The sequence below is a fragment of the Cyrtonyx montezumae genome, unplaced genomic scaffold (genome assembly GCF_038088225.1).
Source record: "Cyrtonyx montezumae isolate F1298 unplaced genomic scaffold, pur_monq_1.0 scaffold_43, whole genome shotgun sequence".
Taxonomy (NCBI): Eukaryota; Metazoa; Chordata; class Aves; order Galliformes; family Odontophoridae; genus Cyrtonyx; species Cyrtonyx montezumae.
Genome location: NW_027072049.1, coordinates 1,068,061 through 1,093,381, shown reverse-complemented (window position 1 = coordinate 1,093,381; position 25,321 = coordinate 1,068,061). Strand labels below are relative to the sequence as shown.

General features: G+C 55.5%; 1 protein-coding gene across 1 annotated transcript; it reads right to left on the bottom strand.

Annotated features, from left to right (window-relative positions):
* Positions 1-477: 477 nt before the first annotated feature.
* On the bottom strand, positions 478-25,321 carry KCNH6 (potassium voltage-gated channel subfamily H member 6). The gene is made up of 15 exons (XM_065747265.1): positions 25,177-25,321; positions 18,735-18,890; positions 16,501-16,610; positions 14,483-14,795; positions 12,971-13,182; positions 8,589-9,017; positions 7,484-7,883; positions 7,020-7,219; positions 5,208-5,460; positions 4,549-4,742; positions 4,245-4,344; positions 3,674-3,961; positions 3,306-3,486; positions 2,177-2,375; positions 478-1,816 (listed from the first exon to the last, which is right to left on the bottom strand). Exons 1-15 carry the CDS (start codon positions 25,304-25,306, stop codon positions 1,529-1,531), a joined length of 3,453 nt encoding a protein of 1,150 aa, XP_065603337.1. The 5' UTR covers positions 25,307-25,321; the 3' UTR covers positions 478-1,528.

The window sequence follows — 25,321 nt, the reverse complement described above, 5'->3', positions numbered from 1 at the left end:
GCTGGGTGCTGAGGTCCCGCTGCTCCAAGGCCAAGCGGTGCCACCTCTGCCTGAGGTGTGTCTGCTCAATTGTTTCTTGTGTGCAGGGGAGCAGCAGCGTGCTGGTGGGAGTAAAAGAGCTTTTTCTGACAGCTGCTGAGACTGAGCTGTGTCCTATCGGGGAGGAGTTGGTGAAGGCCAACCAGCCCTGTCCTTGGTTTTCATTTGGGCCCCATTGGTCTCACACTCTCTGCAAGAAGTGGTGGGCATGGAAAGGCTGCCCAGGGAATTGGACATAGCCCTGAGATACTGGACCTCACTAAGTATCTGAACAATACTATCAGACCTAGGGTCTGATTTTCGCATGGTGCTACGTGGAGTCAAGTGTTGGACTCCATGATCCTCATGGGTCTTTCAGGGATCTTTACAGATCAGCAGCTTGCTTTGGTACTGCCAGTGGTGATCCCACAAACACAGCTGTAATCCACATCAGGTGCCAAAAACATCTTTATTAGCAAAGTGTACACTAAAACTCCAGAGAAAGAGATGCTCACAGTTTTACTACTCTCAAAGGGAGCTCAATATGTTACTTGAGCAGGTGGCCTAGGACTGTCACAGCATCTAACCGAACGGCAAGGCGGCAGTGCTAAGTGGGTTTCTCCTACGGGATGCTGCGGGAGTCTGCCAGGGAAAGGGCTGAGGAGAAGGAAGCATCTATCAAACCTTTATCAAAAGAGAGAAGCTGGGAAGAAGGACTGGACGTGAAGTATCTGGGGCTTTTCAGCTTTCTGGGATTGTGCTTTTGAGTTTTGTGCTTTACGTCCAGGTCAGTGACCAGTTAGGTTCATACGGGGATTTGTGGGATGCGTGTTGGGGTTTTCAAGGCGCAGTTGGCCTTGCTGGAGAAGTCAGTGCCCTAGGACTTGTGCTGAAGCGTGCTGAAGTGGCAGGGGTTGTTGGCCCTTAGTGTCTCAGTGGCCATCAGGTAGGACAAGGAGAGCTTCTGTCCTTGCCCTGGGCTTCCCACCTGCAACTCTCCCCAGTACCACACTGTGGAGATCTCCTCCTCCTCTGGTGTCTACGCTTTTGTAGCACCCATGGGCTCTGCTGGGCTAAGCCCAGTACCAACACAATGGTCCCTGCTCCCAAGAGCTGACAGCAATGTGGCCTCACAGCTGGAAGCTGTGCATTTGCTCCCCTCTGGATGCTGTGGCTCACGGAGCTTGTGCTGTCTCGAGAGGAAGCCTTGGCAAGGAAGAGGTGGTGGGTGCTGTTTGGCCTAGCCAGCCTGTTGGTGGCCATAAGAAAGAACTGCTCTGGGTTCACTAGAATGTGCAAATTAAATCTACTCTATGGGAACCACTGGAAAATGTTGATCTTGGAAGCCAGCCACTCTATGCTTCCCTTCACGGTGGCAGAAGACAGTTACAAATTATACCCCTGAGCCAATGGCATTGTCCTCTGTCTTATCCCTGCAGTCAAAATCAACGTCAACTGACCGAGCTCACAGTTGAGGTTCCTCTTGACTTGCTTTGCAGCCCCCACGTCTCTAACTTCCAGGAAGCACTGGGTCGGAGAGGTGTCTCTGAATGTCCTGGTGCTTAGAAGATGCCTCCAAGTGCTCAGGGAGGGAGGGGAAACGAGAGCCCCGCAACAGTCCCTGGGTGTTTGGTGCCCTTTGGTGGGGAGGCTCTGGGTTTGGAAGAGGTGGGGAGTGGTGCTCCTGCTCGGAGTAGACTGTCATGGTTTCATCAGATGCCACAGTGAGGTGCATCCCACTTGACAAGGAGTCCCTGGATTTCAAGTGGAACTTTTCTACCTCCGTGTAGCCTGGGCTCTGGTAGGAAAGGAGGAACCAGGTAGGTTATGACAACAGCAAAACAAAGAAGTCAAGCAATCTTCTCACCCCATCAGACCTCTGAATGTTATCTTTTTGCTTGTAAAGTCTCAGAGCAGAGGAACCCATCCCCTTCCCTACTGACTGGGCAACCTGAGCCCACCAATCAGTGACGCACTGGGCAGAAGCATCTCCAGGCACACCTTCTGCTTCAAGACTCCTGGGCCTTGCCTGGACCCAAAGGAACATAGCCATGCTTTGCACACAGAGAGGCTGCAGAGGACCACTGGCCCTCCAGGGCCCATCGTCTGGGGGCAGAAGAAAGCCTGGAGGATGCTGAGCCATGAAGGGCGGCCTTACCTTCCCTGGGTCCGTCTGCTGCTCATCCTCCAGGGGTGCACAGGGGACGAGAGGCTCCAGGCTTCGTGGGATGATGCCATACATGGCCAGGTTGTGAGAGGATGGTGAAATGGGGCTGTATGCGGGCGGCACTTGGGACAGCTGGCGCTGCAGGAGCTGGAGGATTATATTAATGTCTGACGACATCCTGGACTCCAGCCTGGGGACACAGCAGCTTGGTGTTAGCACAGTGAATCCTGCTACATCCCACAAGAGCCAGACCCTGAGCAGGAGGAGGTGCTGACTTGGCTGCCTTGGGGTGATGCTGGTTTGCCCGGTGCTGTTTGGGGAAACCTTTACATTTTCAGACCTACTGCCTTTCTCCTGCTGCACTCAGTTTTTCCCTGCCTAATTTTTTGTGTTGCCAAAGCAAGATCTGGAGCAGGGAACTGAGCAAAGTTAAAACTACACTGGAGGTGTGGAAAATGCAGTGGTTAGTTTTAACCTGGACCAGTTCTTCAGGCCAGCTGTCTGTGCTGACAGATGGGAGCAAGATGGGCTGGTGCCAACCTTTCTGAACTCTGTAACAGAAGAAAATGTAAAGATGAATAAGTGCTTTCCTTCTGCCTTGCTCTAACCTCAGGGAAAACTGGCAGAAGTGGTCTTAGCCCTCCTTGCAGGCAATAGCCCTGGCAGCACTTTCAGAATAGGTGGGAGACCTGGTCACCCCTGCTGGTGCTGGCACCTTGGCGAGACACCAAAATACACATATGGGTACAATAGTGAAGTGAGTTTAACACATGCAGCACCGTGGGTGGGAGTGCTGTCCATTTGCATGGGTGTTGACTTTAAACCTGTCTCTCCAGTGCAGGCTCTTCCTTTTTGTTCAAAAAAAAAAAACCCAACAGTAGATCCCAGGGCTGGTGGGACAGCAGAGATGAGGTGCATGGCTGCAGCAAGACTTGCAGTTTGGGAAATTTGCATTTGCAAAGCACTCCAATCTCCATCCCAAGGAGCACAGTGTCCCGAGGGTCTGGAGGTGGCATGTGCTGCACACAGAGTCTGGTGCAGCCACCCCTGGAGAGCAGAAGGTGATGACCCAGAGCCCCCCTGGGTTCTCACCAACCCTACATCCCAAGGACCTGCCTACCTGCTGAGCTGGGCCTGCAGGAGCTCTAGCCTGGACTCGATCTGCCCAGGTCTGTAGTCGCTGTGCAGGGGGATGTCCCGAGAGCTGTGCACCAAGGAGACATGCTGCAGGGGCTCTGGGTGATGGTTGGGCCTTTGATCCTCCCAGAAGGTGAACATATTGGGGATGTCCAGGGGGGTGGCTGCAAGAAGAGGAGACCCTTCAGAACTTCTGACTTGCAACCCCACCCTGTCCAGGGTTTATCACCCTACATGCTCATGGAAAGACACCACTCTGACATACATGGGAGAGTCCATCACCCTGGAATCCAAAGGCCACCATGCCCAAGCATCCCTGAATCCCATTGTACCAGCTGCAGATGTGTTTACCTGCATAGGACTGGCTGCTCTCTGCGGCCTGCTTGCCGACCTCTGTGCCACTGGCGCTGGCGGTGATGAGGCTGAGCGTTGGCAGGGCAAAGTCATCCTTTTTGGATAAGGGGAAGGGCTCAGCTTTCGTGGGGCTGCCAGGCTTGGCCTCATCGTCGCTGGTCTGGGAACAGGGAGTGGTGCTGCTGCCCACGTCATCCCACTGGTCCTTACTCAGCGGATCCTGCGGGTTGGTGAGCTCTGAGTAGGTGTGATACTGCTCTGCATCAGAGGTGCCCGTGTCTGGGTCTGTGGGGCAGCACAACAGGTTAATTCAGGGAACAGCACATATGACAGAATCAGTCCACATTCCCTCAAGGGTACTTGTAGAGCTTGAGCATCCCAAAGAGAGACAGGCATAGCAGTGTGAGTGTCCCAAGGACAGAGGCACTGCTTTGGGGTGCCTGCCAGAGCAATGACTGAATGGCAGTTCTGCTCCTTAGCTCTGCTGATGCTTTGGTTTGTGGGGCTGGCACGGTGCTGGGAATGATGGGGGATGGTGAGGAGGTGAAACAAGCAGGAGAGGACTCACCGGGCTTGCTGGGCTGACAAAGGGAGTGCTTGCGTCGGCGCACCCGCCGGTAGGTGCAGTCATACTCCTCACTGAGCGGTGTGCGGGGAACACTATCTGCCTGAGGGACAGAGGAACTGGTCAGCAAGGCAAGAGTGCCCATGGGAAACCATAAACTCGTGGACTGGGTCAGGAAATGTGGCTGTTGACCAGTTCACCACCAAATGGAGTGAGGAGCACAGGGTGACATACTCACTTAAGCTCTCCCACTTGCCAGATTTAAGGCACTGACCACATCCATCCCTGGGATAACCCTGGCACTCACATCTCGCAGGTTGAAGGTGATCTCTAAATTGCTCCAGAAGTTGTCAGAGAAGGCTGGGTACATGTCCAAGACCTCCAGCAGATCCTCCCGCTGGATCTTGTGCAAGTCGCAGTAGGTCAGGGCCCTCACATCAGCATTTGACTTCCCTGGACGGGCATAGAGGCTGATGGGCTCCCCAAAGATGTCGTTCTTCCCTGCGCAAAGAGACAGCTTGTTAGGGATAGGTGGGTGCCCATCTCAACTCCACTGGACCAGGAGCCCTTACGTGGGGACTCATGGACAAGTGGGTGCATAGAAACCCTGACAGTGGAGTGGAAGATTCCACCATGAAAGCCATCAGTGATAGGGAGACCAAGCAGAGCAGTGGGTCATCAGTAACCATGGGGGACTGCTGAACCATGCCCAGTTATCTTCGGTCCTTTGGGGTCTTTCCCAGCATTTAAAGAGAATCCTCCACCCCATGTCCACTGGTATGGTGACCAGTGAGATGATGAGGAACAACCAACCTTTATTTCTCCAGGACTTAGAGAAGTTCTTCGCCCTTCACCTGCTACTCCCCGTCCATTGCTCACCACCCTAGCACTCACAGTCCATTTCCCTCTTGCCCTTCATCCATCACCCTTCACCCCCTGCCCTCCCAGAAGGAAAGACTTTTCCACCTAAGATGGCAACCACAATGTCTTCCTTGAGGATCTCAATGGAGCCCCGGGAGATGAAGTAGAGTGTGGTGAGGACATCCCCGTAGTGCACCAGGGTGTCTCCAGGTGGTGCGTGGGTCGTCTTGAACTTCATGGCCAGGGCACGCAGGCAGCCTTTGCTGGCTCCTCGGAAAGCCTTGCAGTTCTGCAGCAGTGTGCGGTTGAGGTGGAGGCAGATGTCTGCCTGCAGGCAGTCGGGGAAGCCCTTCAGCACCTGCAGAGAGCAAGAGAGGGATGTGGTCACACCACCGTTCCCAGGATGGACTGCCACAGTCCTGGCCACCCCGAGGCACAGGCAGGATGGGTGACGTGTGGTGTGATGCAGCCAAATGGGGAGCCCAAAGCCCAGGAAGCTGAATCCAAAAGCTGATCTTCCTTTGGTGGCTGCTGCTTGCCTGTCTCTGGCTCATCACCACACGTGGCCAGGGATGAGTGCACTCCCGAGCAATAAATAATAATAACCAGATCAATCTATTATACCCACTGGTCATACCCCCCTTTCATCTTTCCACCCACTCATCTCAGCTGAATGAGAGCGCAAACTGGTAACGAAGTGCTGTCCTAATTAAACAGCACCTGCCTGAATGCCAAGAAGCAGCACAGGCCAGTTGTGCGCAGCAACAGCTAAATATACCCATGGCAAATACCTCTCCTTGAACAAATGCTGAACCTGAAGGTGAGATCAAGGTAAAACCCACAACATGGGACAGCCCTGCAGGGGCTGGCGAGCGTGGCCTGCTCTTGGTTCTGTCACAATTGCATGTGCTGGCAGTGCTGCACGGCCCTCTTCATTTCCCTGCTGGGAAATCGGGGGCGAACGCATCGATTGGGATGTGGCATGATTGATCAGACTGTGTTGTGTCTTAGCAGCATCCAGCAGGAACTGGTGTGAGCGGCGGCACGTCCAAGCTGCAGGCTTAGCTCAGCACAGGGGATTTGTGACCTGGGTTTGCACTGAGCCACAACCTGTGCTTGGCAGAGTGCCGTGGCTTTGCTTTCTGTTTTTGTCACTGATGTCCAGCCCAGGGTGTCTCCCCTGCAGGCAAAGGGTGGCCCCAAGCTCTTCCAGCAGCAATACTCCCATGGCTGCCCAGTTCATTGAGGCAGCAGGGGCTGAATTCACACAAATCTAGTGTTCACCCTCCTCTGCCTTGCAGCTGGCCAAGACAGCACCTTTGTGCATAAGACCCTATGGCCATGAGTCAAGTCCTGTTTCCCCAGTGCCACCCTGGGCTCCACACCCTCTGTCCAACCCTCCCTGCTAGGCTCAGAGCCACCGTGCCTCTCCAGTGCGGCTCCCCCATTGATCCCCTCTTTGCTAACAAACAGCTGCCTCTCCGGGCTCTAATTAAAATGGATCGAGGTTTATTTAAATGCCCTCCTTTCCCTGATGCTGAGAGCGGGATGCACTTTGCTTAGCAACCAGCAGCGTGGAGAGGAGCTGGATCGATCCCGGCTCCGTGGCTCTGCGGCACCAGCAGACACTGTCCTGAAAGAGCTCAGCACCAATGGGGCTCTGAGCTCCTCACCAGCACCAACACTGCTCTGCAGCCAAGAAACACTCTCATGGTCCCAGGAAATGGCTGGAGGGATAGTGAGACAGGGGAGAAGGAGAAAAAGGGAAAACAGGGGAGAACGGGCTGACAGACTCTCTTCAGCCTCCCATATCTTCTCCTCTCCATCCTGGTCAAAAGAGCAGAAAAATTTGGGTGGACTCTCTAACTTTAGGACAAGGTCCTACACAAATGTGGGGCCTCCCTGCACGACACTCACCGCGTTCATGTCGATGCCGTTGGTGTAGGACCAGGCGTGCTGGAAATACTCCTCCAGGCGCTGGCGCAGTGGGTTTGGGATCTGGTGGAAGCGGATGAACTCCTTCACCCGCAGCATCTGCGTGTGGTAGCGGGCTGTGCCCGAGTACAGGCGCTGGATGATGGCAGAGACGTTGCCGAAGATGCTGGCGTACATCAGAGCTACAACGAGAGGGCAGGACTCAGAGGGACGTGGGGAGATGCATGTCCAACCACCGCGGACCTACAAACAGCAGATTTCCAAAACCCATATCTACTGTGGACCCGGAACCAGCAGGTTTCCAAAGCCTGTATTTCTATCTATCTCCTCATCCATTTGCCTGTGCAGAAGAGGCACAGATGGAGGGAGATCCACATCTAAATCCCCACGTGTGACAGCCTGGTGTCCCACAGCTGCCCCTCCAACCTCCAGGGCCGGGCACTCACAGCCGATGAGCATGACGCAGATGGAGAAGATCTTCTCAGAGTTGGTATTGGGCGAGACGTTGCCAAACCCCACGCTGGTGAGGCTGCTGAAGGTGAAGTAGAGGGCAGTGACGTATTTATCCTTGATGGATGGCCCGGAGGAGAGGTCGCTGTCGTTGTAGCGCTTGCCGATCTGGTCACCCAGGTTGTCCAGCCAGCCGATTTTGTGCTCCATGTAGGGCCGCTCCACGTTGCCGATGGCGTACCAGATGCACGCCAGCCAGTGGGCGATGAGAGCAAAGGTGCACATGAGCAGGAAGAGCACAGCTGCTCCGTACTCGGAGTAGCGGTCCAGCTTGCGGGCCACACGGACCAGGCGCAGCAGCCGGGCGGTCTTTAGGAGACCAATGAGGGTGGTGGTCTGCAGGGAGAGGAGAGAAACCTCAGGGAGCAGTTTGGCCAAAGGAATGTCTCCAGTCTAGGCCCGCTACCGCTGAAGGAGAAAAGAGCATGCATCACCTCGTCCTGGAGGTGACACCTGAAATAGGCCAGATGTACTACGTCACAGAATGGGAAGTTTGCCTCCACTGACTGTGAAGGAAGTGAGCCCTGGGGCTACAGGTGAGCAAATGAGAGGAGACAAGGCCAATCCCACGTTTCCTGACAAGTCCTCACCTTGCATTGCACCAAAACCAATCACCTTTCACCCCATCCCACATGCTCTGAGGTGGAACCTCCAGGTACCATGGTAACAACAGCCCATTCCATTGCCTAAATTTTGAGTCTGGATGGAAACATAACCTAAAATTCATCCTTGCTGGCATGTAGGCCAGTCCCTGAGCTCCCAGCCTTCTGTGCTGGCTGTCTCCTCTGTAAGGGAAGTGGGTGCAGTTGGACACTATCTTAACACATGTTGTAAGATCTTTATGGCTGTCTAAACCTTTGGAAATAAAAATCCAGATCCCACCTACTTAATAAAAACCTGTAATAACTTTCTTGCCCATCCTTTCGACAACCACCCCTCTCCTTGCAGGTAGTCATCCACTGCTTGCATTAACCCATGCACGGGGAGCTCCTTCACTCCCATAAAACCCTCTCCCCATCCCTCCATGAGTCCTCTCCTGACCTCGTCAGAGCCAGAGCGGAAGATGAGCAGGTCAAAGGGGATGGCAGCCACCATATCGATGAGGAACCAGCCCTTGAAGTAGTGGATGGCAATCTTGCCTGGGTGGCTCACCACCTCGTCGTTGATGTTGACGTAGGTGGTGCGGAAGTTGATGACAATGTCCACGATGAACATGATGTCCACGATGAGGTCGATGATGTTGAGTGGGTCACAGGAGTAGCTGCAGTTCCAGTGCTTCTCCTCCACCTGCTCCTCATTGAGCAGAAAGGCGGCCGAGTAAGGGGTGAAGACAGCTGTGTAGATGACCAGCAGCAGGATGAGCCAATCCCACACGGCCTTGAAGGGGCTGTAGTGCAGGATGGTCCATCGGTGGATGCGTGGTGCCTGCAGCTTGTACTCGGGGAGGACATCAGCCCCCAGGGACAGCACCTGCCAGGAGATCACAGAATCACAGAATTGTAGAGGCTGGAAGGGACCTCTAGAGACCATCTAGTCCAACCTCCCTGCTGAAGGAGGGCCCCTAGATGGGCATGAGAAGGATGTGGAGATCAGAATGGAACTTGGACAAGGCCAGGAGCTACATGAGGTGTTCCCACATGCCAGTGGGGCAGCATAGGGTGTGCAATGGGTTTCTACAACTTCTTCACTTCTTCACTTCATGAGTGTCCATCCAGGAGGCCACAAGGTGGCCACTGTGGCTGACACCAAGGTCTGTCCAGCTCCCTGGCCAGCTCTGATGGCTGGCACCCTTGAGGCAGGCATTTATCCATGTTGTACCATCAGACCCTACCACACTGTGCATCCTGCCAAGCCTCTGTGCCACCAGCTCAGGAGCTGCTGAGTGTCCCTGCCACAGGGATCTGGGGACAACAAACTTGGAGATGCAGTCCCATGGCGGTGGTCCCAAGCGTGGTGGAATGTTATGCATCCTGCAAGCCCTGCACAGTGCCTTTCTTGGCCCCAGCATGGACCTTCCCTTGATGTCCCTCTGGGACAGCCATCCTCCAAGCAGAGAAGACAGACGGTGCCACTGGTAGTGAAGCCTGGCCTTGGGCAGTGCCCATCTGAGCATCCCCAGGGAGGGGACACAAGGCAAAATGCTGGGGACTGGGAGGGCTGGGGCTTTCTGCTTTGGATGCTGAGAGATGGTGGCATGAGAAGGGTTATTTGGAGTCAGGTCCCTCCCTGCCCCTGTCACTCTGTGTCCCTGGGTGTCCCCATAGTGCCAGCTACCTGTGTCACCAATAGAGAAGGGTGAAAGACAACCCTGCACGAAGCCCCAAGTAAAATGGGTGTGATAGCTATCCCTGACGAGGGAGAAGGACCCATACACATCCCACAACCCACCTGCAGCCCTATGTGCCCCGAGACCATGGTGACAGGCACTGCCACAACACTGGCAACATCTCCAGAAGAAGGGCTCGACCCCTCCTGCACTGACACCCATCTCCTTCCAGGCTTCAAGGACTACCCACAGGCTCCCATAATTGCAACCTAACACCTCATCCCACCACAAGCAACCACTCCTTTATCCCACAACCCTCAGGAAAACCCCAGCTCCTACCTTCCTGCGGCTTGCCCGGCGCCCCAGGTGGCAGCTGACCCTCCGTGAAGCCCGGCTGTCCCCCATGGGGGTCCCCAGCCCCATGCGCCCAAGCAGTGACCGGCGTGGTGGGTGCAGGACCGCGGCATCACCCGCGTAGGCACGCACGCGCTCGGCCGGGCGGGCGGGAGGCATGCGGCTGCGAAGGGCATTTGGGAGCCCAGAGTGGATTAATCAAAGCCAATCGATGCTGGGGCCCCCGTGGGGACGAGAGCACCAATGGGGCAGAGGGACGGAGAGGGAGGGATAGGAAAAAGTGACTGAGATGTAATCGTTGTGGCGGGGAACGAGGCGCTGCGTGGGCTTGGGGAGCGGATCTCGCAGGGACAAGGGGGTGCTGCTTCATGCGTGGCCCCCAAACTGAGGTGTGTCCTGTGGATCTGAGATGGGATCCTATGCCTTGTGTCTGGGAAACGCAGCGGTGCTCTCACTCTTGGAGCTGAACCCCCCCCCCCCATCCTGCCTGGCTGGGGGCTAGTCCCAAGATGTGAGCACCTCGAATACTTGTGCTCCCTGTGCCTGCTGTGTACCCTGCTGCTGGCACCCTGCTCCCAATGCTGGAGCAAGAGTGGGTCAAGCCCCGTTGTTTTACAAGCAAGAATCAGTTAAAAAAACCCCTACAACCACAAAGATTTGAGGCAGATAAGGGGAAAGAAGCAACCCCCAAAAGTGCATATAAAGCAGCTCAGAGGCAGGGAGCACTTGCAGCACTGCCCTGGGGGAGCTGCAGTTGGCACCTCTCAGTGGTGTGGGGACTCAGTGCATGGCAGCACTGGCACTGACCCCCATGGCAACTCGGCCAGCTGCCCCTTCCCTTCTCCCCTTTCCCCTGCACATAATGGTTTCAGCTGCAGCCACATGCTCATGGTGTGGGGTGCTGGGTGAGCAAGGTGGTGATGGGAGGGAGGAGGAGGAAGAGGGAGGAGGGAACAGGAGGTGTGTGGGCTGTGAGTGATGGAGTATGGGGGCCCTTTTTGCCCAGGCTGACCCAGCTCACTGCTGGTACCCAGTGGGGCTCAGGGCAGAACTGCCAAACTCCTTCCTCCTCTCATTGCCCTGTGATGGGAATGTCAAGAGGGACATAGTGCTGATGATGGGGACATAGTGCTGATGAGGAGGACATGCCAGAGTCACCAAGCAAAGAGAGTGGGCAGCCTGGTTGCAGGCAGGCACTGACCCTCCCTTCTGTTTGCCTCTTAGCACAAATCCTGACGCAGCTCAGCACCCTCCACCATCACCCCCCTGCACACCTCCACCACCACCCATCCCTGCAGCACCTTGGAGGAACCCAGAGAGGTGCCAGGACCCCATTCTGGTGGCACTGGCCCTGCTGCATCCCTGAGAGCCTCCGGCCTCCACGCTGAGCCTGGCACACTCGTTGCACTTGTGGCCAGCTCTCCCTCCCACTTGCTGTGCCCAGATCAGCCACTGTCTGCCTCTCCCTGCTGCCAGCCAGTATTTTTAGACGCTGCGTCTTGCTGCTGTCTCTGCCTCACTGTGAATTATTTAGTGGCCAGAAGCAAGGAGCTGCAGCTTGGTGGGAGGCACAGGGGACACTGGGGTGAGGATGGGCAGGATGATCCCACCCCTTGGGGCCATGGGGAGATGCAATGGTGAAGCGAGATCCCTCCTATTCAATGCCATGCCATGCCATGCCATGCTATCCCATGCCATCCCATCTCCTGCGTGGAGATGGGCAAAGGGAAGACTGACTTTTTTGGGTGCTGCATGGCTGCACCACAGGACCCTGTGCCTGCCTGCAGCCCACAGCCCATCAGCTCTGATTCCATCACCCCACTGCCAGCTAATGACCCTGCATTGAGCAGCCAGTGCTGCCGTGCCAGTATCATCCCAGCTCTCCCTGCTGTGCAGGTGTCCCCCAGGGTGGGGACATGGAGGACTTGCTGTCCTGCTGTGGGATTTGGGGCTGATCCCTGAGATCAAAAGGTTTGAGCTGAAGGGGTCAAGCTGGGAGGGAACAAGCCTAAAAACTTGTCCTGTGCTATATGGGGAGAGCCATGATGCAGAGCTCCTGGGAGGAAAGTCCTGCAGAGCAAGCCAGCTGCCAAACCTAGAGGCTTCTTTGGGCTCAGATAGATGCATTTTCAAGCTGCTCCTGGCAACGATGGGAGGTGCCCTTGAATACACCTTGTATGTCATGGCTTTCCCATGCCTCAGTTTCCCCACTGGTAGGAGCTCCCAACCAGGACTGTGGGATGCAGTAACACCTTGCACACACGCTGTGATGCCCCTCTCCCTGCTCACATCCCAGCCTGGCATTTCCCATGGACTTTAAACTCACACGCTGAATCCAAGTCATTATTTTCCGATGGCAATTTAAAAATGTTTCTTTTCCTATGCTTAGAAAGAGGGGAGGTGGCTGTGGGCAATGTCCTCTCTCTGCTCCCAGGTCACGGGCACTGTGGCAGGTGACAAGTCAGGGTTGGTCCTCACCGCTTCGCCAGAGCCATCAGGAAGCTTAGTCCTGATGACAGCATGGTGACAGCACAGTGTCATGTGCATCCCCTGCAGTGACAGCGCAGTGCCACACGTGTTGGTGACAGTGCAGTGCCACCTGCTGTCTCTCAGGGGATCGTGTGGCCCTCGACGTGGCCACTTCTGCTCCCAGGGTGGGGTCCCCACTGGGTGCACTGGGGATAGTGGGAAAGAAACTGCAGGTATCACCGCCCTCTCCTCCAAAACCCACAAGAACAGCCACGATGGCATCCTGCTGGCAGCACCAGCACCGCTGCCTTGGTGGCATCCCATCACCACGTACCTGCGTGACCTTCTCGGTGACGTTCTGTGTGCGCTCCGTCACTTTGTGGGGTGCGATGATCTCGATCTCTGTGGTGGAGCCCGAGCGGTGCTTCTCCAGGTTGAACTCCACGAAGTTGAGTGTGAACTGAGGGATCTGGCTGATGGTGCGGTACTTCATGAGGTCCGAGTCTGAGGTGGAGTTTGGAGGGTTGGGTTTCACGTGAGAAGCCTCTGAAATAGGATGGAGAGGAGTCTTGAGAAGGGTGGAGAGAGCAGGAGGTGACTCACAGAGCCCTAACGCTATTCCTGCACCTAATTTATGGTGCAGGACAATCATGAGGTGCTACTAGGTGGTACCAACCAGGCCATAATTCTTCAGGGTGGCTTCTGATAGGATGTCCAGCCCAAGACATCCAAGAGGGGGATGCTTTCAGACACATCACCCCTCTTCCCACCATTAAGCCTTCTTTAAGGGGCTCAGAGTAGGTGCCCAAATACAGAGGCACTTAATGAGCTTTGCTGCCTCTGAAGAATCTGGTGGGTTAGGAACTGATCCCAGTGAGATCCACCAGGGAAGGATGCATGAAAGCAGTTGAGTTTGGAGATGGGTCTCCTCCTTGTGCGTACTCAGGCATGATCAGCACAGTTCATGAGCTGTGCTTGAGTTCTTAGCCACCCAATGGAACCAGAAGGTTGACGTCCCCACCAAGATATATCCCCACTCCCAGGCTCCAGGCATCTTGCCCAAGGAAGAGCCACAGTGGAGATGGATCCCACCCAGTGTCACCACCAGCTTGTGGTCTGACTCTTGGTGATGTGTAATGCCCACCCCTGGGGGCTCAGAAGGGGGCTCAGAAGCATCCCCAGACACCATAAACAGCATGTCTCACCCCCTCTCCTCCTGTTGGGCAGGGCTGGATTATTTTTGCAGTTTTCTACCCCTTCTATTCCTTATCCTGACATTGACCCAAGAGATGTAGTGGGCAGGAGGTATCTGAAGACATTGGGAAGGTGCCCAATGTGCCACCCTTCTCCTCCCTTCCACTCAGACCCTTCCCTCCCTCTACATTGTGTCCCTCCCCAAGGGTTCATAACTTGGGTCTATTTGAGGATCATGATTCTCCCCCAGCCCCCATTTTCTGCAGCCAAACACCGCACACTGATCCCTCTCCATCCCCACTTCTTGAGGCTTTTCTTGAGTGACCTCTACCTTATGTATATCACTACGTCTACAAGAACAAGAGGATGGCACCAAAATGCCTTCATTTGGGACGGCCAAACACGACCTTATGCGGCCTTGCGTCATGCACACAACACCACAAATGGCTCTACCCAACGAGCAGGATCTGCCTACACAGGGAAGCACATCAAGAGCAGCGGGTTTGAGGTGGAAAACCCCAATTTATCATCAGTTTGCAGAGGAAAAAGCAGTGCAGAGAAAGAGACCTCCCCCCCCAAGATGTGCTGGTGGCCCCTGGGGCCATCGCTCCCCATCGCAGTAGGACCGAAAACTCCGGGGTTTTTCCCCTACCTGAGTTTGCCCTCCTTTCCCTGAATTTTCTCTGGAACTCAGACCTCGCAGCCTCAAAGTTGTCCAAGGAGGAGACCCTGCGGAGGCTGTGGAAGCTGCCCCCGGGGCGAGACCGAATGAAACCCCACGCAGAGTACGACCCTCGAGGGCCCAGCGAGGGAGGCTCTTGTTTCGGGATCGGGTGTTGTAGGGTGGGGTCGGCCTCCAGGCTCGGCCTCCTCTCCTTTTCCAGGAGGGATTCGGTCTCTGACTGCACACAGTTCTCCTTGGGCGATGTCTTCATGTCCCTCAAAATCAGGGAGTCACCACCAGGCTTTAAGACAGCCGGGAGAAAGCGTTTTATTAGAAGGAGTCCTCGAGTGCTGGGGGAAGGAGGGAGCTGGGGAGGTAAGAGGAGGGCAGGGGCTGGGACGTGCTGCGGCTCCCCAGTTCAGCTCCAGCTTGGACTGGAACCGAGGCTGCTTCGTGGCGGGGGAGACCGAGCCCTCGGGGACACGGCAGCTCCGGTGGCCCTGGGGGGGCTGCAAGGCATAGCTGAGCAGCTGGGGAGAAGCCAGAGCAAGAAGAGAAGGGGATGCCTTAGGGATGGGTTTGCTGCTCATTTCCTAAGTGTCCCTGTATCCCCACCTCTGGACCTGACTTTTCCTCTCCCCTCGGCAGAGCTCAGGTCACCATGGGGTGTGGGTGCCTGGGGTCCTGTGCTGCTGCCTGTGGGAAATGATGTGCTCTGCACCAGGAAGCAGTGGAGATGGAATCACAGCAAATCATAGAAGCACTAAGGTTGGACCTTCAAGATCATCAAAGTCCAACCACTGACCTCACCTACCAGGCCCTATCACCAAACCATGTTCATACAGCACCCCTTGGCCATTGCAAAACGTTTTTTTTCACAGAATCATACAGTGTTTTCCCCAGAAACCTAAGGAGCTTACAGGTTTTATCAACTTCTGCAGTGGGTGCACAGAGCCACTGCCTTCTGGGGCAGAAACCTGGAGGGAGGGGGTCTACACCCAAACCAGCAATACCCACAGGAGGAACTGGGGCTTTGTGTGTCTGTGCCCAGGGCACATTGCAGCATTTCCCACCATCCCCAAGGGCCATTTAAGGTTTTATTGAGGAGGTGGTGCCCAGAAGGACTGGCTGTCCCTGCTCCTGTTGGGCTATCCCCACTTGGAGCAGGCTCCACTGAAGCAGAGCATCATCCATGCATGGACACCTGAAAAGCTGCAGTGCACTGTGCAGCTTCAACGTGGGGATATCCCACTGGGGACAGAGGATCAACACAACTGGAGCACCTCCCAAAGCTATGGATGCCTTCAACTCGCTGTAAGCACAACAGCACCTTTCACCATATGCTAAAATGTGGGGAAGCAGCTGGATGCAGGATACACCCAGCACAGCAACAGCCTTGTGCCTGGGGATGCCTTAGCAGAGCAAAAGCTTCCTGCCACAGTCCTGTGCTTTCAGAAAACACCATGCCTTTGCCCAGAGGTACCTCGAACACTTCTGACAACCAAGAAGACACCGAGACAGCAATCTCTAAAGAGGCTCCATCGATATTTACCAATCTCATCACATCAGCAATGACAGCATCACCTTTTGCTGGAGGGCTGAGAAGCCAAAGCTGCACAGGCTGCTCACAGCCACGAAGACATTGGGAAATGTGCCATTGTGAGGATTTTCCCTGCAAGCTCTGCCAGCCATGCTCCCTACTCACACCACACTATCTCCAACAGCTCCAAGGAGGGGACACGTCCCCTGATCTCCACCATCCCAACAACTTGCACTGAGGAGCCAGCCCTTCCTCCCAGCTCCAGCAGCGGTGCCAGCCAGCTCGGCACGTCTCCTGCATCCCATGCCACCGAAGCAGTGCCACCAGGGCTGGTGCTGCCCAATACCGGACCCCCACCGCCGGGTACGGCCCAAGAGCCACAGCAGCAGAGGAGGAGCGGGGTGGGGAGAGCGAGGAAGAGCTGGGACCTAGCCTGAGGCTGAGATCAGACAAAGGCTGCGGTTACCTTTCCATAGTCAATGGCTACTCCATCAAACTCACTGGTGGGCAGAGAATTCCGCTGGACTTTGAGTCGCCGGAGGGACGGGAGACTAAACTTCAACCTCCTACCTTCACCTTGTTAAAAAGAAAAACACAGACAAAACACAAGAGACACAGATGTAACCTAGCTGCACGGACGGCTGCAGTGGGGTGGGTTGGGATGGTGGCAGGGGATGGGCTGCGAAGGATTTGGGGTGGCTGTGGGGGACGCTCACTTTTCCCGCAGCGCTGTGTGCTCTGAGCCAGCAGAATGCAGGGCTGGGATGCAGGGACCCCTGCCACCACGAGTGCACAATGGGAAAGGTGCAGAGCATCTCTAAGCTGGTTAAAGCTGCTTAAGGGATTTGGACCTGGAGGAAATCGAGCCTCTAAATCTCCTCGGTGGGACTTGGGGGAGAAAAAAATATATCAAACTGAAATAAAGTGTTAGAAAATGTAGTTCTGGTGACTTGGTGCCGGAGCAAAGAGTCCCCTGGGAAGCAGAGCACCACCTCGATGGAGCCTGGTGCTGGGGTGAGATCAGTGGGGGCTGCAGAGAGCAGCGAAAGGGGAAGAGAGGGGAAAAAGGATTGGAATTGGAGTGCCCAAAGAGGGACCTGATGTCCTCCACTGCATGATGCCCCGAACAAAACTGCTCGACTTCTTCTGCACTGCTCAGTGTGCTTGTGACCTGGCCAAAGCCTTCCCTGGGCGAACCCCAGCAGCAGAACCAGGAGTTGGGCTGATCCCAAGGCTTGGGCCAGCGTGACTTCACCCTGCACAAACAATTCAGCAGCCTAAATGAACTGCTCGGCCAGCCTCTGGCTGGCTTCCCTATGTCTCATTGCTCCATCAGTGGCAATGCTCTTGGTGGCACGGGGAAGGGACGTAGGCTGCAACACCAGCTCCAGAAAAGCATCATCCTCTGGGAAAAAGCAGCATATTGCGGAGCTGACCATTGTTGGCAGATTTTGCCTTCCCTCACTTAACCCAATACACTGCCAAACAGCTCAGCATCAGAAAACCCATGCAAGAGAGCAGTCCGGGCTGGCACCATCCTTTCCAAGCACAGCTCCGCGGGGATGCACAGGGAATCATTTGCTGCCATTGCTACTGGGACACCTTCTGCAACCAAACATACACCTCAGAGTATGTTCGATGGGACACGACTGCATCATATGCCGAGAGCATATGAAAGCTGAGGGGCTGCAAGGCAACACCGGTGGTAAGAACGTCCTCAGCAGTTCATGCATGGGAGCAATGCACCAAAAAATATAAACCTCATCCCTTCACAGTCAGAGCAACACCCACGAGGGATATCCATATGCACACACCCGTCGCTCTGTATGTCCCACGTGCTGAGGATGAGCAAAACCCAAACCCACACACAGCACCTGCACTGCACCCGCTGCTGTGCACGCAGAGCCTTCATGGCACCAGGCTGCACACATGCACCGAGTGTGGATACATGAAAACACATCACAGTCCCAATGCAATGGTCCCCATGTAGTCCCTGGTGGCCCCGCTGTGGTCGTGCTGTGCCACCCCACGTGGCTGCTCCCACGGCTGTACTCCAGCTGCCCTGTGGTGACCTGCACCCCAGGTGGTGTTTGCATGGAGATCTGGGTAAGATTAGTTGCTATCTTTAAAATATAGGTGGATAGAGGAGCATACAGCAGGAGGGTATTCAGGAGCTGCACCCCTCCTTCCCATGATCAGGTCCAACATCCGCATCTTTTGGTACCCACATCCCCTGCGGAGTCTCATCACTGCTCTCTCTTTGCTTCTCCAAAACAAGGATTGAGTTTTCTGCTGTCCCCAGCAGCCCTGCAAAGCCCTGGAGGAACCCAGGATGGCGAGGAAGTGAGACATCCCAGCACAACCATCCTTGTGCAATGACATCCCCATAGCGTGGCCTCGCTGTTGGTGACACCAAATACAACCTCATCACCTCTGCGTGTGGCCTTCCCCACACCAGGACCTTCTTCCCCAGCCCCAGTGCCTGCAGGGGGACCCGAGGAGCTGCCAAACCCTCCCAGCATCACATAACGAGAAGCTGGCAGAGAGGCAAGGGCTTAAAACTGTGCCTTTTTTAACCTTTCAGGTGCATCAGTTCCCCAACCCTGCAGAAACACAGCTCTCTGAGGATGCCACCCTCCTGACCATTGTCCCCATTGTCCCTCATGTCCCCACTGTCCCTGATGTCCTGGTGGCACCCACCTGCACGCCAGCTCTGTGACAGGCGGTGGTGGAGGCTGCGGCCGGAGCTCTTGGCGATGAGCTGAGCCAGGTCCTCGAAGTTGAGGATGAACATGATGACGACGCCTTCCTCGTTCTTCACCGGCACCACGTCCACCAGGCACCGGAAACACGAGGCTGTCACGGAGAGAGAGGGGCTCAGGGGGGTGGCACAGAGGGCCACGTGCCACAAAGCTTTGCTGGAACATTCTTTTTGAATGGGTTCAGCTCCCATTGGGTGCACCCAGGATGTGCAAAGCTCTGTCTCCTGCTCCTGCATCCCCGCTCCCACGGGTCGCATTCTGCCTCTTATTTTTTATATCCCAGACAGTCATTTATATTAATGTACTTTAGACTAGCAATTACGGAGTGGGTAATTAAGAACTCCAAAAGTTTCCAGGTAGCAGTTCAACCTCATTAAACACTATAATCAAGCCGCTGTTAATTGCCCTGCAATCAGCAAGCAGTTTGGGGGCTGTGTTCCATGGGTAATGGATGGCACTGTGGGGAAACTGAGGCACGGGGATGGGCGCAGGGACCTGTGAGGAGGGGGCTGCAGGAGGACCCCAGGGTGCTCTCAGTGCACAGGACCACTCAGGATGCACAGTTCAACTCCATGCTCCTGCCTGAGCTGTGGCCAGATGCCAGCTTGCAGCAGGGGGACCCCAAAACCTCCGCAGCCCCTTCCCCTGGTAGCAACAGGAGGGTGTGGAGAGGTTCTTGCAAGCTTCATTCCAATGGAAAATCCTCCAACTGCTGCTCCCCAGAGTGCAATCAATGCAGAGCCCTTCTTTGAGCCACCTCCTGTTGCGCTGGCACCGACTGCATCCCCACGGCCAAATCCCCCTGAAAATCCCCCCAAAGCCTCCCAGAAGCACCAGGGCAGCGGGGTACCACAGAGCCCCAGCACCGCCCAGTGCCAGCATCGCACCCTCACCCTGCCAACTGCATTTGGGGCCATTTGAACCTTCGCATCAAGCCCTGCAAAACCGCCCCACTCTTTCCTCCACCCGCGGTGATTAACGGGGCCGGGGGATTAGCGGGGCCGGCAGCGTGGGGATGCACGGCCGCGCTCGGCCCGTTGCTGAGTGTAATTTTAAAGAGCTCAGGGCCTCCCGTAATCAGGAGCAGATGGCCGACATCGGGCAACTTCCAAATCTGCCGTGACGTCAGCGGTGCGCGCACACACACACGCACACACACACACACACACACACACACACACGCACGCACACGCACAAGAAAGGGAAAGAAATGGATACGGCGCAATCCGTTTAAAGGGCCCCGCAGCCGGGATTATTCCTTCCTCCCTTTATTTCGGCGTTGTTCACCACGCGGAGGGGAAATCCACTTAAAAGCGGGAGGTGGGGAGGAGGAGGGAGTTGTTTTCAAGCAAAGCCCTTTGGGAGGGACACTATGCCCAGCGGGGATGGAGAGGAGCCAGCCTGTCCCCTCCTTTTGTGGGTATTTGTATGGGGTCTGAAAGGCAAGCGGGTACCAGAGCAGTGCCCAGGTATCCTGCGTGGTGCTACAGTGGTGGCACGGCCCGGTAGGAGGATGCAGTGCCAGCCCTGGGGTGCTGCAGCTCTGCTTGTGGCAGGTAGGGCTGTGTGATGCTTTCTCCTTTGCTGTGTTACAACATAAGTTTTTTTTTTTTTTTCTCTCCCCTGCACTTGATATTGAAGCATCAGCAACGTCCCAAGGATCAGACACCCGGCAGACATCAGCTCTGTGCTTTAATCAGCAAGGGCATCCCAATCCTGCTCTGGGCTCATGTGCTCTGTCCCACTGTATCCCTTCACTGCTTCCCTTTTCCCTGCTAAGCTCCTCTCTGGTGCCACGAGGAGACAGACCCTGAGCCATGCCTGGTACGGGAAGGGTTAACCTCAGGCTGACACTGAACAGCTGAAAACTGGGGACATGAAGAGCAGCTGGGCCACGGCTGGGGCTGGGAGACAGCTGGAGCCTGGTGTGATCCCACAAACCAGTGCTGGTACTGGGGGAATCACCCAAGCCGAGTTGGGATTCATCCTGCATGCTAGGAGCTCAGTGCCTGGCTGGGACCTGGATGAGGGATGGTGGCAATGGGGGGACAGGGTGTTGGGGATGGAGAGGACAGCACAGTGTGTTCCCTGACACAGAGCCGAATCCTCATAGAGTTGGGGTCTTTGGGCAGAGGGGATTGGGGTACCATGCACCCCACACCTCGGCCCTGCTGCGATGCCTGGTGTGGGTGGGCTGAGCCCCCTGTCCCAAGCTGTTGTCCCTGCTCCTCAATTGCCTGTCCCCATCCATCTGCCTGTCTCTTCCCTTCAGCTGTTCAGCTAATCTGTCTCCATCCGTCTAATTTTATCTAGCTGCCAAATGATCTCCTGAAGGAGTCCTGGGGGCATTCACAACCTGCCCACGCCTCGCCCTGCTCCCCAAGTGGGATGGGAGTGGGACTGAGGGCTCCTGTTGGACTGGGGCAATGAGTGCTGGCCTTTGGTTCTCCACTGGAATTGATTTTCCCTTCCCCAGCACAGGTTCTTGGGATTCTCCTTCTGAGTGGTACCTGGGCCTGAGCAGGGGCTGTGCTGGAAAATGGGGATTTATCCACTGTCTGGCAGTGAGGATGCTGCTTTGGAGCACCTCAACCTCCAACTCCAGATGGGTTTCTCAGGGCTGGAAAAGAGCTCATTCCCCAAACCCCTGCACTGGCATTGAACCTCTCCTTACCCAACAACACCCCAGAACCTGAAGCCGCAGGGTTGGAGGCTTTGTACTTCCTGACCCACGCTGTCTCCTGACCTTGATAAAAGCACTTAATAACATTAAAAATGTCATTGTGGGAGCCCTCCCTCACCAGCCCTCTTATCCTCCACAACCACCACTGGTTAATGCATTTGTCTATATCACTGGTATTAAACTAATCAACGGGATATGGGGGTTTCCGAGGGCTGGACACAAAACAGTATTGTTATAAATATTAAAAAAGCAAGCTATTAATCTGCCCTGGGAGCTCTGAGTCCCTCCCTCCCCCGACCAGCAGATTTAATCTGCAGGGTCTCATGGCAGAGTGGCTAAATCTATAGTGGCATTATATAATGGAGCGGAAGAGAGGGGTGGGAAGGGCACAGAGGGGATGGAGATGGGGATGGAGCTGTCCCAACACCTGGGATGTGAAGGAAGAATGAGCCTTGCTTCTACTCAGGGATAGATCAGCTTTAGGCAAGTCAAAGAGCAGCACATCCCTGAAGGCAGTGGGGATACTCTGGGTCCATCTGTGTTCATGGGATGTCTGCTCCAGGGAGCTGCAGGCACGGGATATGTGTCCCTTCCAGCTCTGAACCCCGAATGTGCTGTCCCCAAACAGAGCTGGAGGAGATGTGCCAAGAGGGACATGGCCAGCTCTCCAGGACCGCAGTATTTGTCATCAGGACCGGGGATGTTTACACATCCCCATCTGGAGTCGAGTTATGGTGGCTGTCCCCTTTCTGAGGTCACAGCTCAGCTCTGCTGAGAGCGACCCTTAAAGAAACACAGAGCAAAGAGCTCTGGTGTGGCCTAAAACCCACATGTCTTGGTAAAAACAAAAGGATAGGGATGCGGTCTGCTGTGAGGGAGGTCCCCTTGGTCCTGCCTGCTCCACGCCACGGGGACACAACACCTGCAGTGACACCCCACAACTATGCCTGCCTGGCCACCAGCCACACAGGGAGCTGCAGGGCACCTCAGTGGGGATACCATGTCCCCAGAGAAATCCCAGCTGTGGCACAGTGCAGGGATTCCACTGGACGATCCCAAATCCTAAACCCACGGGGGACTGCCACGAATAGTGGTGGAGAAGATGAGCCCTGGACTCTGGCCACAGTGACCACAGGGACAGGGATGGGATAGCAGGGCTGTTAGCAGGTGGCTGTCCCAGCAGCTGTCTCGTCCCCACGTCTTCCCTTCCATATTCATAAGCATCCACACAGATTAACAGCACAGTACTCGGTGCCAGCTGCTGCTGCTCTGGCTGTGCCATGTCACTGTGCCCAGCACTTGTGGCCACTGGCCCTGCAAGGGGTGCCCTGAGGGCTCCCACATCCCTTCCTGACCCTTCTGTGCCAGTTCAGCCTCAGCCATGGTGGGGACCTGACCCAGGGCAGCTCTTTGTGGGGTTATTCCTGACCCCACTGGTTTGGGCACCCCTGGGCAGCATCCCACATGGAAATAAACTTGGGGCTGAGATGCTGGTGTTGGCTGGAAGACTGCAGCCTGCAGTTGGGCTCTGCCCTCTTCCCAAAGCTGTTTTGGGGTTTGCTATGGTGGGGAGGGTCCTGTCTTCCCCCACCAGCACTTAGTGCCTCCATTCCACCTTTCATAATTAGTGACAGGTTAATGACAGTGTGGATGTCCTGGAGCAGGTTGGGCAGCGCTGCTGTCCCCAGGGATGTGCTGGGACACCCCAAAGCAACACCTCAAAGCAACACCACATGGAAACCTACCTGAGTGTCGGCACCCTGCCCCCTCCATGCACCCCATCCCCCTCTGTGACCCCCATCCCCTCCATTCATCCCTCCCTAGCGCTGCCGGGGGGGCCGTGGCAGGCAGCTTTGTGGGATAACATCATCTCTGGCAATCACAAAAGCCAGGAAACAACCACGCGAGCTGCAGAGCCCGGAGTACCGCAGTAATAAACAGCAGGTCGAGCCTGGAGATTGGTGCTGCCGCGCTGAAAAGGAGGACGGGCGGGTTCGGAGCCTCCGCGGTCTAATTAAGCAGCAGCTCCCTGTAATGCAAAGGCCTTTTCTTTGCCGATAAGACCCATTTATAATGGGCTGAGCGGGCGCGGGCTGAGTGCTGGGGGGAGACAATTGGAAAGCATATTGCTGGTGGGGTTTTAAAAATAGCCACGAAGGGCTTTCTTCTGAGCTTCGTTGTGTTTCTTTTTCTTTTTTTTTTTTTGCCCCCTTTTATTTTATTTTATTTTTTTTTTATTTTTATTAAAAAAAAAAAAGGAAAGAAAGAAAGAAAAGAAAACAGCTCTGAGTGTTTCCTATGGCCTAGGGGAAGAGCAGCAGAGCGGTGAGCATCCCACGTCGGGAGCACTCTGAGCAGGGGAGGATGGAGCTGGATTGTGCTGCCAGTGGGGGATGGATGGAATGCGGTCCCAAATCCTTTGGGAAGCTGCCAGCAGCAGCCACGGGGGCAGGATCACCCCCAGCTGCTGGGTGCTGGTGGGAAGGGGACACAGCTTACATCTGCTGAGGGTCCTTTCTTGCTCCGAGCAGACACGGGGCTGCGGGTGATGTCCTCATCACAGCCATGCGTTGGCTGCAGGGAGCAGCAGGGGACGGCGTGTGCCTGCTCCCCCTCGTGCCTTTCTGGCCATGCTGGGATCTGGCCAGCCCTCTCCAGCCCGCAGCCCCACCAGGAGATGGGGACTGGCGTTAGGGCCAGGACAGCCAGGTCCCTGCCCAGAGACAGCATGGGCCAGCAGCCCGGCTCCTGTTGTGTGATTCCTTCCCAGTGCTTTCTCCTCCATCCCCTGTGCTTGGAGCTGACAGCAGCCCTTTCCCAAGCCCACCCTCAGCAACGCAGTCTGAAGTGATGAAGTGCCACAGGTTGAAGCAAAGGGAAATACTTCACGTTTTTTACTTCCAGCAAGCGTCTGATCTCCTGAGTTCCCCATACCCCTGCCAGCCTTGGCCACTGCTGTTTGGCAATGTCAAGCACTAAATATTTATTTAACTTCCTGCAGTATTAGAACTAATCACTAGTATTTTCCATCAAAGCTTCATTTTCATCTTAGTGTAATTCCATCTGTGCACGCACAGCCTCATCCTGCTCGATGCCCGCCTGCGGATGGCTCTGGGCTGGAACTGACAATCTCACCCCACCATGGAGCGCAGATCAGGGGACCACATCCAAGGATCCTCCATGGCACCCCAAGGGATACTCACTCACGGCATAGGGACGTTATGAGCACTCCCATCACTTTCAGACACCACTAAAGGTTTGCAACCCCATTCCCAAATAATCCACTGTCTCCTTCCCTTGCTTAAGGTCCCAGCACCCAAATCATGGCAGGTCATCCTGCTCCCACTCCTTGGGGGCAAAGCCCTGGGTGCAATCCAAGTGCCCTGGTGACAGCAGACCCCCTGGCCCAACTCCAAGAGCACTGTGGGTGCCCCATTCCTTGAGGTACTTAAAGCCAGATTGGATGGTACCCCTGGCAACCTGCTCTAGTTGTGTCCTGGAGCAGGGTGGGCAGTGCTGTTGCCCCCAGCGATGCTCTGGGACTCCACACATTTGGGAAGGGCTTGTATTTAGGGTCCCTTCCAACCCAAACCACTCAACAATTCATTTTCCAGCTGAGATGGGTGACACCCACCAGGACCACCCTCCCCACCTCCCACCTCCGCTTCGCCCCACGTGTTCCAGAAGCATCCCTTACTGTCTTTGCGGTAGTAGAGGATCTCCAGCTTGCACTCCTCGGAGCCCAGCAGTGCCTGTGTCAGCTGTGCAATGGAGCTCTTGGTGGTGTCGGGGCCGGTGAGGAAGTCGCAGGTGCAGGGCCGCTGCATCACCTCGACACGTGA

Coding starts and splice junctions, on each gene's coding strand:
- KCNH6 (XM_065747265.1), bottom strand. CDS start 25,306: ATGCAGCGGCCCTGCACCTGCGACTTCCTCACCGGCCCCGACACCACC. Junction 14,796..16,500: donor TAGCCATTGACTATGGAAAG/GTAACCGCAGCC, acceptor GCTGTCTTAAAG/CCTGGTGGTGACTCCCTGAT. Junction 2,376..3,305: donor CTGCAGGCCCAGCTCAGCAG/GTAGGCAGGTCC, acceptor CTGTGTCCCCAG/GCTGGAGTCCAGGATGTCGT.